This window comes from Garra rufa, chromosome 13 (genome assembly GCF_049309525.1).
Source record: "Garra rufa chromosome 13, GarRuf1.0, whole genome shotgun sequence".
NCBI lineage: Eukaryota > Metazoa > Chordata > Actinopteri > Cypriniformes > Cyprinidae > Garra > Garra rufa.
Window position 1 is genome coordinate 39,108,119 of NC_133373.1, and position 14,088 is coordinate 39,122,206.

The following is a 14,088-nucleotide window of genomic DNA, read 5'->3' on the forward strand; positions in this document are numbered from 1 at the left end:
GACAGAAAGTCAGATATCACTGAAGATCTTCCCCTCTGCTAAAGCTCTTATTCAAGGTCTACCTGCATGCATAAAGTGTCACATATAGTCAAGTCGAGCTCTTAAAAGAGGACGAAAGTAAACAGTCAATTTCCAGTTAAAGTCAGTTCATTGTTAATGCAGCGATGTCATCGTCCAGCCCAGATCAGTTCTCTTCCAATAGTTTCTGTGCTATCAAATTTCACTTTCTCATTTTGTGTTTCCACTGAGGAAAACAATAGTAAACAAGTTTGGAATGATATGAGAGTCTGTGTACGAAGACAGAATATACATTATTGTTCAGGGTGAGCTGTTCCTTTAGTGTTAGTGCTGTGAGACATTATTGAAGCACAAACAGCTGCAGTAATATAATGTGAAGATACATTGCACACATAGTCCACAGAAAACGAGGTAAAAAGGTCTTAAATCAGAGCAGAATGTCTTAAATTCATGACATTGTGCACTGCAAAACTTTAATATCTTTAGTATTTCAGTCTTGTTTTCGAGTACAAATATCTAAACATCCTTAAATTACAGAGAAATGTATCAAATATTAAGTTTATTTTTCTGAGCCCTTCGGCAGATATTTGTACTTGTTTTAATCATAAACTCGCTTAATATTTGATCTGTTTCTCACAAGACAAGACTTCATATCTTCATATTGCATCTCCAGTAAATCTCCAGTGTATCTTTATTTATATACTGTACAGAGATATTAGAAGAACAACACTTATTTTGTAGTTTGATCCAAAGGTAACCCTAGGTGACACTGGAGCACAGGTATATTTGGAGCAATTGCCAAAAAAACATTGTGTGGGTCAAAATGATTTTTCTTTTATGCCAAAAATCATTAGGATATTAAGTAATTTAACTACAGTGTAAATTTCCTACTGTAAATATATCAAAACTTAGTTTATGATTAGTAATATGCATTGCTATGAACTTAATTTGGACAACTTTAAAGGTGATTTTCTCAACATTTAGATTTGTTTTTGCACCCTTAGATTCCAGATTTTCAAATAGTTATATTTCGGCCAAATGTTGTCCTATCCTAACAATACCGCATATATGAACACTTATTTATTCAGCTTTCAGTCCTTGTGACTGGTTGTGTGGTCCAGGGTCACATATTAAGTGGTAGAGAGCAAGAGGTATTCTAGCTATCAATATTACTTTATAACTTTGAAGGGTTAGCAATCCAAGACATTTATTTAGAGACTATGTTGAGTTCCATTCAAGTTTTCCTTAAGTGTTCTTTCCAGGGTCTTAAAAGTCTTACATTTACTTTCTTTGAACCTGCAACAACCCTGTTCGTACTAAAAGCATTGATTCCTCTCTTGTTCACAAGTGTTTTAATGTTAATGTGAGATCTTGTTTATCCTGTAGGTCTTCCCAGGAAGCATGTGATGACCCATGCTCGAAGAAAAGCTTCCCTCAGCCAGTATCATGGCGAGGGGCGGGACCACATAGAGGGCTGGTCACATGGTGAAACTGTGGGCGGAGCCTGGCCTGCGCATTCATTCCGAGAGAGCAAGGCCAAGAAAGACATGGCGAAGAAAGTCAAGACCAGCGGTCAGCAGAGTCAGTGTTTGGCAAAACATGCAACAAAAATGCATGGAACTAAGACCAAGAAAGGAAAGTCCAATGTCCAACCGAAGCTCTACCCTCTGCGAGGAAGGGGCGTCACTTCAGACAGCGAGGCCTTGAGTTGTCACGTTCTGCTCACTCGCCTAGATGATGAGACCAAGATGTGTGAGGTGGATCCCAACAGAGTTCCAGGGCACAAAAAGATACCAAAACCTTGCACGAAAGCAGATAAAAGCCTCAAAACCAAACCAGAGGCTACCGTCGATAACCCTTCAGCTCAGGAGCCACGCAAACGTAGACTAGCCTCGCTCAACGCCGAGGCGCTCAACAGTCTGCTGCTCGAGAGACCCGAAGGACCGTCAGGTGCCAAACTCGCCAAGAAACAAGGCGACGGTTCGTCCGCTACAGAACAAACAAAGACCTGCTCGAAAAGAGCCGAGAAGTCCGAGACGTGCCAAAGTCCCAAGCGGATGAAGAAGGATAAGACGGATGAGGCCGAAGCGAGTTTGTACGCTCCCGCTCCCAGACGCTTGGCCGGACTCAACGCCGCCGCTCTGCTGAAGCTCACCAGCTCCACCAACGCAAACAAGCAGAGGATCAAAACGGACAACAAGAGCGTCTGCGCGTCAGGGAAACACGCGGTCCGCTGCAAACCCAAAGCGCAGAAGTCCAAGAAGCACAGCTGGACGCAGCCGGATCCGGAAGGTGGCTGCGAAGTGTGCAAAAGCAGGAGCTTTGAGTCGAGACAGACACCAGACAGCCACCGCTTGACTAAACCGGGATACCACAGCATGCTGGGATATCGTCCCGTGAAGCTGGTGAAGGAGGAGCAGGTGGAAGCAGAGCTGAGTCCGTACTGCTGCTGTCCGCCGGAGGGTTCGGTGGAGTACTGCCACCGACTGGCGCTCTTCCTCGGCCAGAAGGCGTACGCCGAGAACGAGGAGCACCCGGTGACGTCGGTCAAACACGAGTGCCTGGTTCAGGCTCATCCGGCCCTGACGCTCAGCGCTCATCCCTGCCTGTGTGCGGATCCCTGCTACTCCAGCTACTACGTCCACATCGCTCATCCCGGGACGGCGAGTCTGAGCGCTCCGCCGCTGCCCTGCACGCACAGCCCCTTCTGCCCTCGCGGCCTCTCCGGCTCCAAGCTGCTGGCCTCCTCAGGTATCCCTCACACCGCCTTCTGCGGGACGGTCGGGTCGCCCTGCTACCGCGAGGCGTGTCGGGTCGGCGGATACGCCTTTGGCACCGTGCAGCCGGTCTCCAGCAGGACGTGCTCGTACTCCGGCAACTGCTCCAGCTGCAGCCGTCCAATCAAAACAGGTGAGGATGACTCTGATGGCATTGTTGCACGATATTACTAGTATAACATTACTAATGACGCTTGAAATATTTCTAGTTCTGCAGCAGCATTTACACAGTCTATGTAAGCTATCATTAGAGGTGTAATAGTAACTCTAAAAAGTTCCGGAAAATTGCATGAACCAAATTGTCTTAAAACTAAGACGTGATTTATATTGAAGAAGCAGTTCACTTCCAAAGCAAAAATTTACAGATAATATACTCACCCCATCATCCAAGATGTTTCTTTCTTTCTTCAGTCGTAAAGAAATAGTTTTTTGAGGAACACATTTCAGGAGTGTTCTCCATATAGTGGACTTCTATGGTGCCCTGAGTTTGAACTTCCAAAATGCAGTTTAAATGCAGCTTCAAAGACTCTAAACGATCCCAGCTGAGGAAGAAGAGTCTTATCTAGTCAAACAATTTGTTATTTTCTAAAAAAAAAAAAAAAAAAAAGTACAATTTATATACATTTTAACCTCAAATGCTCATCTTGTCTAGCTCTGCGATGCGCATGCGTACTCTGTGTACTACAGTTCACAGGGTATGAAAAAAAACTCCCATCCCTTTTTCTCCTCCAACTTCAAAATCGTCCTCCATCGCTGCAGAAGTACTGACCCAGTGTTTACAAAGTGAACGTGCAGAGAAGATCTAATGCCCTTCACAAAATGGGTAAAACAGCGATGTAGGATGATTTTGGAGTTGGAGGAGAAAACGATGGGAGATGAGAGTTTTTTATTTGTATTATAGAAAATAACCAATCGCCTCACTAGATAAGACTCTTCTTCCTCGGCTGGGATCATTTAGAGTCCTTTGAAGCTGCATTTAAACTGCATTTTGGAAGTTCAAACTCAGGGCACCATAGAAGTCCACTATATGGAGAACACTCCTGAAATGTGCTCCTCAGAAAACAATTTCTTTACGACTGAAGAAAGAAAGACATGAACATCTGTACATTATCTGTACATATTTGTTCTGGAAGTGAACTTCTCCTTTAACGCTTTAAACTTTGATTGTGCTGTTGTAGAAGAGGAGCACAGTCGGATGCTCCTCGTTCCCCCGGCTCTGCCTCACTCTGGATGTCCCAGCGTGCCCCGAGTGAACCCGTCCTCCCCGGTCGTCCCTAGTCTTCTGTCCACGCTGTCGGACCGCAGGCAGGCAGAAGTCCGGCTTAAGGTGGGCAAAGAATGCCCTCAAAACACCAAGCCATCCAACGGCTCTCTCACTATGGGCCACAGCAGATCGTCCCGCAAACAGCCGACGGCGAGTCCAGCGAGTGCCAAACATCAGAAGAAGGGGAGCCGGCGGCACGCTACCAACGGATGGAGTCCAGTCGGAGTCCCGACGGAGAAGGAGGTGTTTATAGCGGTGAGTGATTGAAGGACTGTGCTGTGGATCATTGTTCAGATCCGCAGCTGATGTGACGGCTGTGCTTTCGCAGGGCGATGACGAGACGGTTCTCCGTCAGTGTTATGAAGGAGTGGAGCGGGACGGAGAGGTGATCCGGGTACGAGACACGGTGCTCTTACGATCCGGACCCCGCAAGAAATCCCTGCCGTATGTGGCCAAGATCTCAGCGCTGTGGGAAGACCCCAGAACAGGTGAAAAAGATGAAGAATTACCATTTATTACTTTACAAATCATGTGCATAGACAAATGTGGAGTGTTTTTCATTGTGTGCTGAGGATAAAAACTGCAGACTGTCAGACGTCTCACGACTAGTGATGTGAAGTCCAATTCATTCCAACATAAAAGGGTTCAAAAAAATTCACCAGTTCCATCATGTCTTGATGTTATGTATATGCTATCACTAAAGCATCCAATAATGTTGTGAAATGTAGGAAAATGAAAATGACTCTCCCTCATGTTGTTCCAAACCTCTAAGACCTTCGTTCATGTTCAGAACACAAATGAAGATATTTCTGATGAAATCCAAGAGCTCGCTAACCCTCCATAGTCCGCAAGGGTCCTTCCATGTTCAAGGCCCATCGATAAAATCGAGCACCGCACTTTGTTTGCGTTTAGAGGAGAGCACGTATGCGTCATTATACTCTCCAGAATGGCGCTAGGGTGATGCAGAGGAGATGAATTGTTGAATAAAGCTGTTATTTTTGTTTTCTTTTTTGCACAAAAGTATTCTTGTAGCTTCATAAAATTACAAAACATGAACTATTTTGTTGTATCTTGGTACCTTTTTGGGCCTTGAATGTCGAAGGACCCTCGCTGTTTATGGAGTGTTAGAGAGCTTTTGGATTTTTTAATTTGTGTCCAAAAAACGAATGAAGGTCTTATGGGTTTGAAACAAAATAAGGCGAACTAACCCTTTAAAGAAGTAGTTCACTTTCAGAACAAAAATGTAGAGATAATGTAGTCACTCCCTTGTCATCCAAGATGTTCATGTCTTTCTTTCTTCAGTCGTAAAGAAATTATGTTTTCTGAGGAGCACATTTCAGGAGTGTTCTCCATATAGTGGACTTCTATGGTAGCCTGATGAGCCAGACCCACATAAATGTAGGGTCTGGGCACTCTCCATAGACAGGGCTCAACTGGAGGGGTGGGATAAACGGTTGTCTTTCAAACTCCCTCTCCACGCAATAGGCTAGCGCTACAACCAATCAGAGCAACAAAGGTGACGTAGTCGGAGTACCATGCGTGTTCCCAACAGCGGAGCTAGCTGGTAGATCAAACTTTTGCCGTATCCGGTTGGCAAAACTCCAAATACATCCTTCTTTTGTAAGAATGACCTCAGTGCAGTTTCTTGTTCTTTTCTCAGAGAAAAGCTTACCTTCAAGTCTTTCAGAGTGGCGGCCAAAGCCGATTCGAAAGAAAGTTGTACGCTAGCAGCAGCCATCACTCTCTCTCTCACGGAACCAGAGAATGTCTGACGGAACTTATGGTCGCACGTCAGTCGTCATCATGTTAAACCCGCCCACCGACTCGTGATTGGCCCGGTCGATTTTAGATTTTTAGAAATCTCAAGCGAACGGAGAGTAACTAGACTGCCCTTGGAAGCAAATGTAATTTGCTGCCGCTAGGGGCGCGTCTAGATTCTAGGCTACTTCTATGGTGCCCTGAGTTTGAACTTCCAAAATGCAGTTTAAATGCAGCTTCAAAGGACTCCAAACGATCCCAGCTGAAGAAGAAGGGTCTTATCTAGGGAAACAACTGGTTATTTTCTAAAAAAAAAAGAAAAAAGAATTTATATGCTTTTTAACCTCAAATGCTCATCTTGTCTAGCTCTGCTTGCACTGTGTATTAGGGTGATGCAGAGGAGATGAATTGTTGAATAAAGCTGTTATTTTTGTTTTCTTTTTTGCACAAAAGTATTCTCGTAGCTTCATAAAATTACAAAACATGAACTATTTTGTTGTATCTTGGTACCTTTTTGGGCCTTGAATGTCGAAAGACCCTCGCTGTTTATGGAGTGTTAGAGAGCTTTTGGATTTTTTAATTTGTGTCCAAAAAACGAATGAAGGTCTTATGGGTTTGAAACAAAATGAGGCGAACTAACCCTTTAAAGAAGTAGTTCACTTTCAGAACAAAAATGTAGAGATAATGTAGTCACCCCCTTATCATCCAAGATGTTCATGTTTTTCTTTCTTCAGTCGTAAAGAAATTATGTTTTTTGAGGAACACATTTCAGGAGTGTTCTCCATATAGTGGACTTCTATGGTGCCCTGAGTTTGAACTTCCAAAATGCAGTTTAAATGCAGCTTCAAAGGACTCTAAACGATCCCAGCTGAAGAAGAAGGGTCTTATCTAGGGAAACAACTGGTTATTTTCTAAAAAAAAAAAAAAAGAATTTATATGCTTTTTAACCTCAAATGCTCATCTTGTCTAGCTCTGCTTGCACTGTGTATTCCGGTTCAAGACAGCTGAGCTGCAAATGAACACAGGAGTTACTATAAGCCACAAAACAGCTCAGGATTCACTCATAAACAATGGATAAGCAGCATGAAGATCTCACTTGTGTGCATTTACACAAACACCAACAGTAGGTTAATCATCAAGCAGAGTAACTGAAGAACTGCAGTGAAGATATTAATGAACACCCGGCTTCTATTGTGAGCCGTCACTCAAATAATATTTTGCTGCTTGTTCAGTTTCAACTATTCCCAATTAAATGAGCTGAAGCATCCTCAATTCATTCATCATATGTGTGTGACCTGATCTGATCTGATCTGATCTGTTTTGTTTCAGGAGAGCTGATGATGAGTCTGTTTTGGTACTATCGACCTGAGCACACGCAGAGCGGCAGAGATCCCAGCATGCACTGTGAGGTGAGCCGCTGATGTAACTCTCAGACAGGGTCAGTGACCTGAACACAGTCAGTCCTGCAGCCTTAGGCAAAGCTACTTTTAAAAGTAATGCGTTACACTATTGCATTACTCCTTAAAAAAGGTAACTAAGGGCGTGTTCACACTTGGCGTCTGTTTTCAAACTGCCAGCGTCTGTTTTACATTATAATCCTATGGAGTAAACTGTGTTTTCAAAAAAGTCCTGAGCCCTTTTTTTAAACGCCACCACCGGCGTCTTTTTCTGCGGCTCAGAGCGTCTTTTCAAGTTGAAAAAAGTTGAACTTTTCTGAAGAAAACGCCCTACGGCAAGCGCTTTTTTGACAGCTGACCAATGACAAGCGAGTAGCTAGACCTGTCGTTTTCATAACAAGAAAAAATGGAAAAAGATGCCATTATATAGACTTTTATTTTATTGTTGTGAACCAGGTTCGCCTCCCCGTTAACTTCCAAAACCGACGTGCAGCATTGCTAGCTTCTTGAGCCACATATTGATATGTAGAGTACAGCCGTTGCGCTTCGGGCGTCTCTTTTTCAAGTCCCGGCTCGCAGACCTTTCCCAATCCTGCCCTCCCTCTCTCTCTCCCACTTTGCTTCCTGTCTAAATACTGTCCTATCAAATAAAAGGCAAAAAAAGAAAAAAGAGCCAGCTTCCTCTTTCATTGACATTTCTGCAGCACACATAGGCTACTGTTGCAGCTGTTGTTATAGCAACAAAAGACGCCCCCTGCTGCAACGCTTCCAGATTTTTTTGTAACTAAAAAAGCGCACCTGTCAACTTTTCTTGTCAAAAAGACCCCAAGTGTGAACGGGGCCTAATTGTGCACTTAGTTACCCCCAACACCTGCAGTGAATTAGTGAGTGCTTTTACCCTAACATCACATTGCAAACAAGCCACAGCACTGCGTCATCCCTGGTGATATTTCTCAAATAATAACGTGTTCTTTCAGAATGAGATCTTCGCCTCCCGTCATCAGGATGAGAACAGCGTGGCCTGTATCGAGGAGCGATGCTACGTCCTGCCGTTAGCACAGTACTGTAGGTAAGCGCTGCGTCCGGTGTGCCGTGTCTCTGATGTGTTCCTCGTGCCCGTGTCTCATGATCGCGTGTGACGTTGCAGATTTTGTGCCTTGGTGAAGCGCCGCTCGGAGGGCGTGTCCGACCACGCCCCGCCGGTGCCCCGCCCCTCCGACAGCGCCGTCCCCTCCCACCGCCTGGTGCCCGACGGCGTGGACCCGCAGCTAGTGTACCTGTGCAGACACGTCTACGACTTCCGCTACGGCCGCATCCTCAAGAACCCGCAGTGACGCTCTGAGTCTGGCGGCGCTCACACGGTCGGCTCCCGTCAGCATTCAGGGCCGTTGCGGGTGACGACGGAAGGGTGGAGAACACGACCAGACCGAGCTGCTTCATCTGTCTCTGGTTAATCTGCCTCCTTCATTCTCCTTCAGAGACTCATTCAAACCTCACTCTGCTCATCAGCTCGCTGAAGGTTTGGTGTTTCTATTCCCTGTCATGTACACTGGACTGTCACACTGCTGAGGGATGATGGACGAACGGATGAAGGATCTAGAACGCTTTCATTAAATATCTCCATTAGTTTAGTGTGGAGCCCAGACCAAGACTAGACCACAGATCCAGACCAGCACACCCCGATTAACCCGTTCACACCAACAATAACTATAATCGCTTTAGTTCTGTCAGAATGTTAAGAATATTATCACACCACGATTAACAAGACAGAAGAGCAAAATCATCCAAATAATAAACAAAAACATTGAGAATCAGAATCTATGAGAAATCAAAAGAGCATTTAAAGCACCAGACCACAAAACTGCTGCAGGTGCTTATACTAAATTTATTTATTTATTTTTTTTTTTGGGAAAAAATGTCAAAAAAAAAAAAAATCTAAAATTATTTTTTAAAGTTGTAAATAAAAAAAAAACACAGCAGTATATTTTTGAAAATGGTTTTTCAACTTCAAAATGTCACATGTAATTTAATGTAGTTGCTGTTTCTTTATAACCATTTGTAAAATTAATTAGTTTGAGTAAAATGTGTTTTAAAATAAATCCTACACCATTTTTTTAGACTATAGTTATTAGTTATATAGTTATTGTTACAGTTTTTTGGTGTGAACGGGCCTTAAAGTGACAGCCCACACAAAATAAGATAATTCTGTCATCATTTACTCTCTCTCATGTCATGGCAAACCCGTATGAGTTTCTTTTTTCCGTTTAGGCGAGATACTGCAGGTAAAAACACAGTTTTTCACGCACCTGTCAAGTTTGAGATTTTGGGCTTTTTGGTTTTTCATAAAGTGTTCTTTCAGACTAGTGGACAGAAAACCCAAAAGACACTCTTAAGTCTTTCTTTTATAGCACTTTATCTGTTTGTGTCAATAGATTTCAATTACAATACATATTTTTTAAGGCCATGAGTTTTTTCTCCTACACTGAGCCATAAATCTCCACTTCAGCAGCACTTACACACACCACTCTTTACATTTGTATTCTGTCTATATCCTGAAGGTTTTTACAGAGGGATTTGTTCATATATGATTTGCTTGATTTTTTTTTACAACATTTTATTCCCCAAAAAACTGTAAAAAAAAAAAAAAAAGTTTTCTGCCCGTTCTAAGTATTTTCTGAATTATTGAGTGACAAAATACCCAAAGATATTAGATGACTCTAATATGTCAAAAAAATTCAACCAGAATTCTGAAACTGACTTCATCCAGAGTTTAGAGTTTTGTACTAGAAATGTATGCAAATGAGCGCATATTTCATTAAACAATGGCTCATTTGCATATTAACATTTTAGAAAACTCGTAATACGAACAATGTTTGCAATTATCAATGTAGTCAATCAACTGAGTAAGTAAGGTGATAGCTATTCGTTCATTTTTTTCCTCTATTTACCTGCATTGTCTTGCCTTAAGCACAAAAGAAGCTGCTTTGAAGAATGTTGAGAATCAAACATATTTCATGGTAGCCATTGACTTCTATACATTTTTTTTTCTATCCATTCCAGTCATTTAGTGGGTGAACTGTCTCTTTAAGGGTGTGTTGATGTGGTCTGGAGTGGATGTTCCTCATGTGTTTGAGCTTGAGTCGGCAGATTGAAGTTCTCATTCGGATTTGCGCCTTATGCAGACATTAATTTACCCTCTTTCTGTCAAATCGGACTCTGACCAAACGAACCAAAGGACGGTGAGAATCACAAACCTTCATGTGGTGAACCACGGCCAACTAATCGACGAATCGGAAACAGCTGAAGCGTGTCGCGTGATTTGTACGGAGATCTATGTTTTATATGTGTGAAATTAACTTTTAGATGCAGATCCTCTAGAATGCACAAATATATTTTAATATTTATTTGACAAAACGCTTCTAGTTTCCCCTAGAGAAATTGCACTATTACATGTCCTTTTTGTCTCCTTTTATGGCTTCGCTACTAATTTAACTTGATTTTTAGATGCGGATCTTTAAGAAATTACAGCAAAGACATTCCCAACATGAAGTGACAGATGAGTTGATTACAGTACTGTAGGAAATACTCTACGTTTCTCTTTCCTTTATAAAGTGAATAACTTCTAATGTAGACACCATTATATGGTTAGTTGAGGAGGAGGATTATTATTTGTGTTTAATCTAGTTTTTCACCTGCTGTTGATGAGACACACCTGTTTAGTAGCACCTTAACATAAATGTGTTTAGATTTGAAATATTCGAAGCAGAAAATACGAATTACAGTCGATTATGAGTGAGTTTGGTCCGGCGGAAGCGGATTATTTTCAGTGAAGGTTTCTGCGGGTTTCAGAGTTTGGTCATTAGATGATTTTCTAGTCTCTCGCTGTCATATTTTTATGATGTTAAAAGTGTAAAATCAGCAGATCATTCCTCTCCACTGATTACAGAAGATAATAACGTCAAAAATAATTCACATTCAAATGGAAGCGATTGGTGTTTTTACATTTGGTGATAAAAACATTCGTCTTTCTGCTTTCAATTTCTTCCGAACAGAAAGGAGATATTTTATTAAGTCTGTTTCTAAAGCTGGAATATGCAATATATTTTTAGGACTATTTTTGAGAAAACAAATCTATTTAAATTTGAGTTAGGATCTGGATTGCGAGAGTTGAGGACGTGTACATAGGGTAACAGTGCATTTATCATACTCTGGAGACGTGTAATTGTATTTAAAGAAATTATTTAAAGCGGAGTATAAGCATATATCTATATTTCAAGTCTCTTAGTTTGAGGATGTTTTGAAGTGCTGTTGCAATATTGTGCTCAATAACACGTGCAGTAGATTTATTCTGATTTAGTTTTGTGTTAAATTATGATTCTCATCCCATCATGAAGTCTTAAGGAGCTCTTGGTGATATTCAGACGGGGTCTTATGTGATTCTGATTCCGGTCGAGATGGACTCGCTGAGCCTTATTTGACCGTAGTTCTTGTTTGCTGTTCATTTTCATCTGTGTTTTGTTTGTTTTTCTGAAGTTATTTTATTGGCTGATTTCTTGATTGTCAAACATCTGTGGTGTTGATGATTATTAGAGATGATTTTAAACCTTTCAGACCATTGGGAAATATCCCACATTATTCCAGAGAACGAAGATTCCTGATCGACCATTAGTTCAGACTGACCACACACAAACATTATTGCCTGCTCTGTCTTTTTATTTTGTCTTTTTGTGTTTTTGTTTTACTTTGTTTGTTATTTTATTGGTCTAATTTTTTTGTTATCTGATTTTTTTTTTTTAATTTGTTTTAGTTTTATTTTATTGTTTGGATTTTTTTTTTAATTTATATTATTTTTTGTACTTTTTTATTTTTAATGCCTTAGTCAGTTTTTTTTGTATTTATTTTGTCTTTTTGTGTTTTTTGTTTTATTTTGCCTGTTTGTTATTTTGTAGGTCTCATTTTTCGTTATCTGATGTTTTATGTCCCCTTTTTTAATTTGTTTTTGTTTTATTTTATTGGTTGGATTTTTTTGTTTTATTTAATTATTTTTGTTGTACTTTTTTTGTTTTTATTGCTTTTGTGTTTTTTTTTTTGTATTTATTTTGTTTTTTGTAATTTTATGTTTTGTTTTGTTATTTTCTTTGTCTGTTTTGTTGGTCTTATTTTTGTTGTCTGATGTTTTATGTCCCTTTTTTAATCTTAGTTTTATTTTATTGGTTGAATTTTTTTGTTTTGTACTTTTTTTGTTGGTTTACAAAGAGTAAAACAGAAGGTATGAATATTATTATCTGATGTGTTTATTTTGTCCCTCTTTTTCATTCGTTTTTGTTTTATTGATGGTAATGGATCCCTGCTGATTATTGTTCAATGAAAGAGTATTTATAAAATATAAACTGAAGTCTTTTGTGGAGCGTTGAGTCTCTGTTTGCTGATTCTATCAAAATGCTTGCTTTAATGCAATAAGCCATGTGTTATTTTAGTGTCACTGAGACACTGTTAGAGCTTTATCAATATTTTCATTATTTTTTATGATAAGGTTGGCTTGTTAACATGCTAAAAACATGCTAGCAACATGTTAAATAAGTTAGAAACATGCTAAAATCCATATTGCCTTCAAAGCATTCAAGACTAAAAACCATTAGATTTCAGTTTCTAAAACTTTTCACACGTTCTGGTCAGGCTTTTTTTAAGCCAACTTAAAGTCTTGACAAGTAATTTATTGATTTTGGTTTTTTAATTTTTTTTTGGTAATGTGTCTATATATTTTTCATTCATTTTTATTTCAGTTTTAGTTATATTACTACGTGTTAAAGTGAGAAATCTGGCCTTGGCCACTACTTAAAATAATTTTTTTTTTTTACATTTTATTTTATTTCAGTTGATGTGCATTTAATTTTGTGTACCACTTTTTGGTAAAAGTATGAACTCAGGTAATTTACTGTGTTTTATGTAATGGCCGTATGTTGTGTTTGATGTTTAATTTAGTGATTAATGTCCCGTTGACTCTCAGATGTTCACATTCAGGTGTTCATAATGGAGTGTAAAAGCGTGTTGTTCTGCTTTGCTCTGTGTGTCCAGCAGATGTCAGTCTTCAGTGTGTGTGTTTTCAGGTGTCTTCATCAGTGTTCCAGTCCTGTGTTTGATCACATCTTCATCAATTCATTCTCATCATCTTCAGTTCTGTGTTCAGCTGCAGGTCAGTGAGTATAATCACAGTGTGTTTAGTCGTGTGTCTGGTGTCCTTGCACACGTGATTGAGCTCTGATCCTCTTTAAGGATGGAAGCAGACAGATAGGATTGTTGTTGAACGTGGGTTTATCAGCGCTGCTCCACATTCACAACAATCACTTCACAATCCTGCCATTTCCTGGACAGAGAAACTCAATCACTAGAGCTGTTCATCAGAAACCAGTCATAATCTGCAGCTCACACTACCAAAACATTCACTTTTATTAAGAGATGAGAATCCTGTCATTAGCAAAACAACAAACCAAAGCGTTTCCTAATATTTCACACATGCACAGATACATGCATTCAGTGAAGGTTTAATAAAAAATGTTTTTGAGATAAACCATTAGAGGAAAATATGGCATTTAAAAATGTTAATATTTTTGCCTCAACAGATGCATTTATCCAAAGTGTTAATTAGTTCATTTATTTCTTGGCAACTAAATTTATAATTTTTTTACTATTATTTTGAATGTTAATAAAATACCAAGTATAATTTATTTGATAGAATCACTCAGAATATACGATTTTATGGTGCAGTTATTTCATGAATGAAGCTGGAATGAAATGCATGAATGTGTGAGTGTATGATTATAAATGTGCAGCATTGACAGAATGAGAGATTATGATTGTGTTTATTAAACTCTGA

The 14,088-nt window shown here is 40.1% G+C and overlaps 1 protein-coding gene across 1 annotated transcript; it reads left to right on the plus strand.

Annotated features, from left to right (window-relative positions):
- The first annotated feature begins 1,424 nt into the window (after positions 1-1,424).
- Positions 1,425-8,590, plus strand: LOC141348513 (bromo adjacent homology domain-containing 1 protein). Its single transcript, XM_073852803.1, has 7 exons — positions 1,425-1,770; positions 1,831-2,928; positions 3,974-4,314; positions 4,388-4,547; positions 7,147-7,226; positions 8,192-8,283; positions 8,362-8,590. Exons 1-7 carry the CDS (start codon positions 1,425-1,427, stop codon positions 8,546-8,548), a joined length of 2,304 nt encoding a protein of 767 aa, XP_073708904.1. The 3' UTR covers positions 8,549-8,590.
- The last annotated feature ends 5,498 nt before the right edge of the window (positions 8,591-14,088 follow it).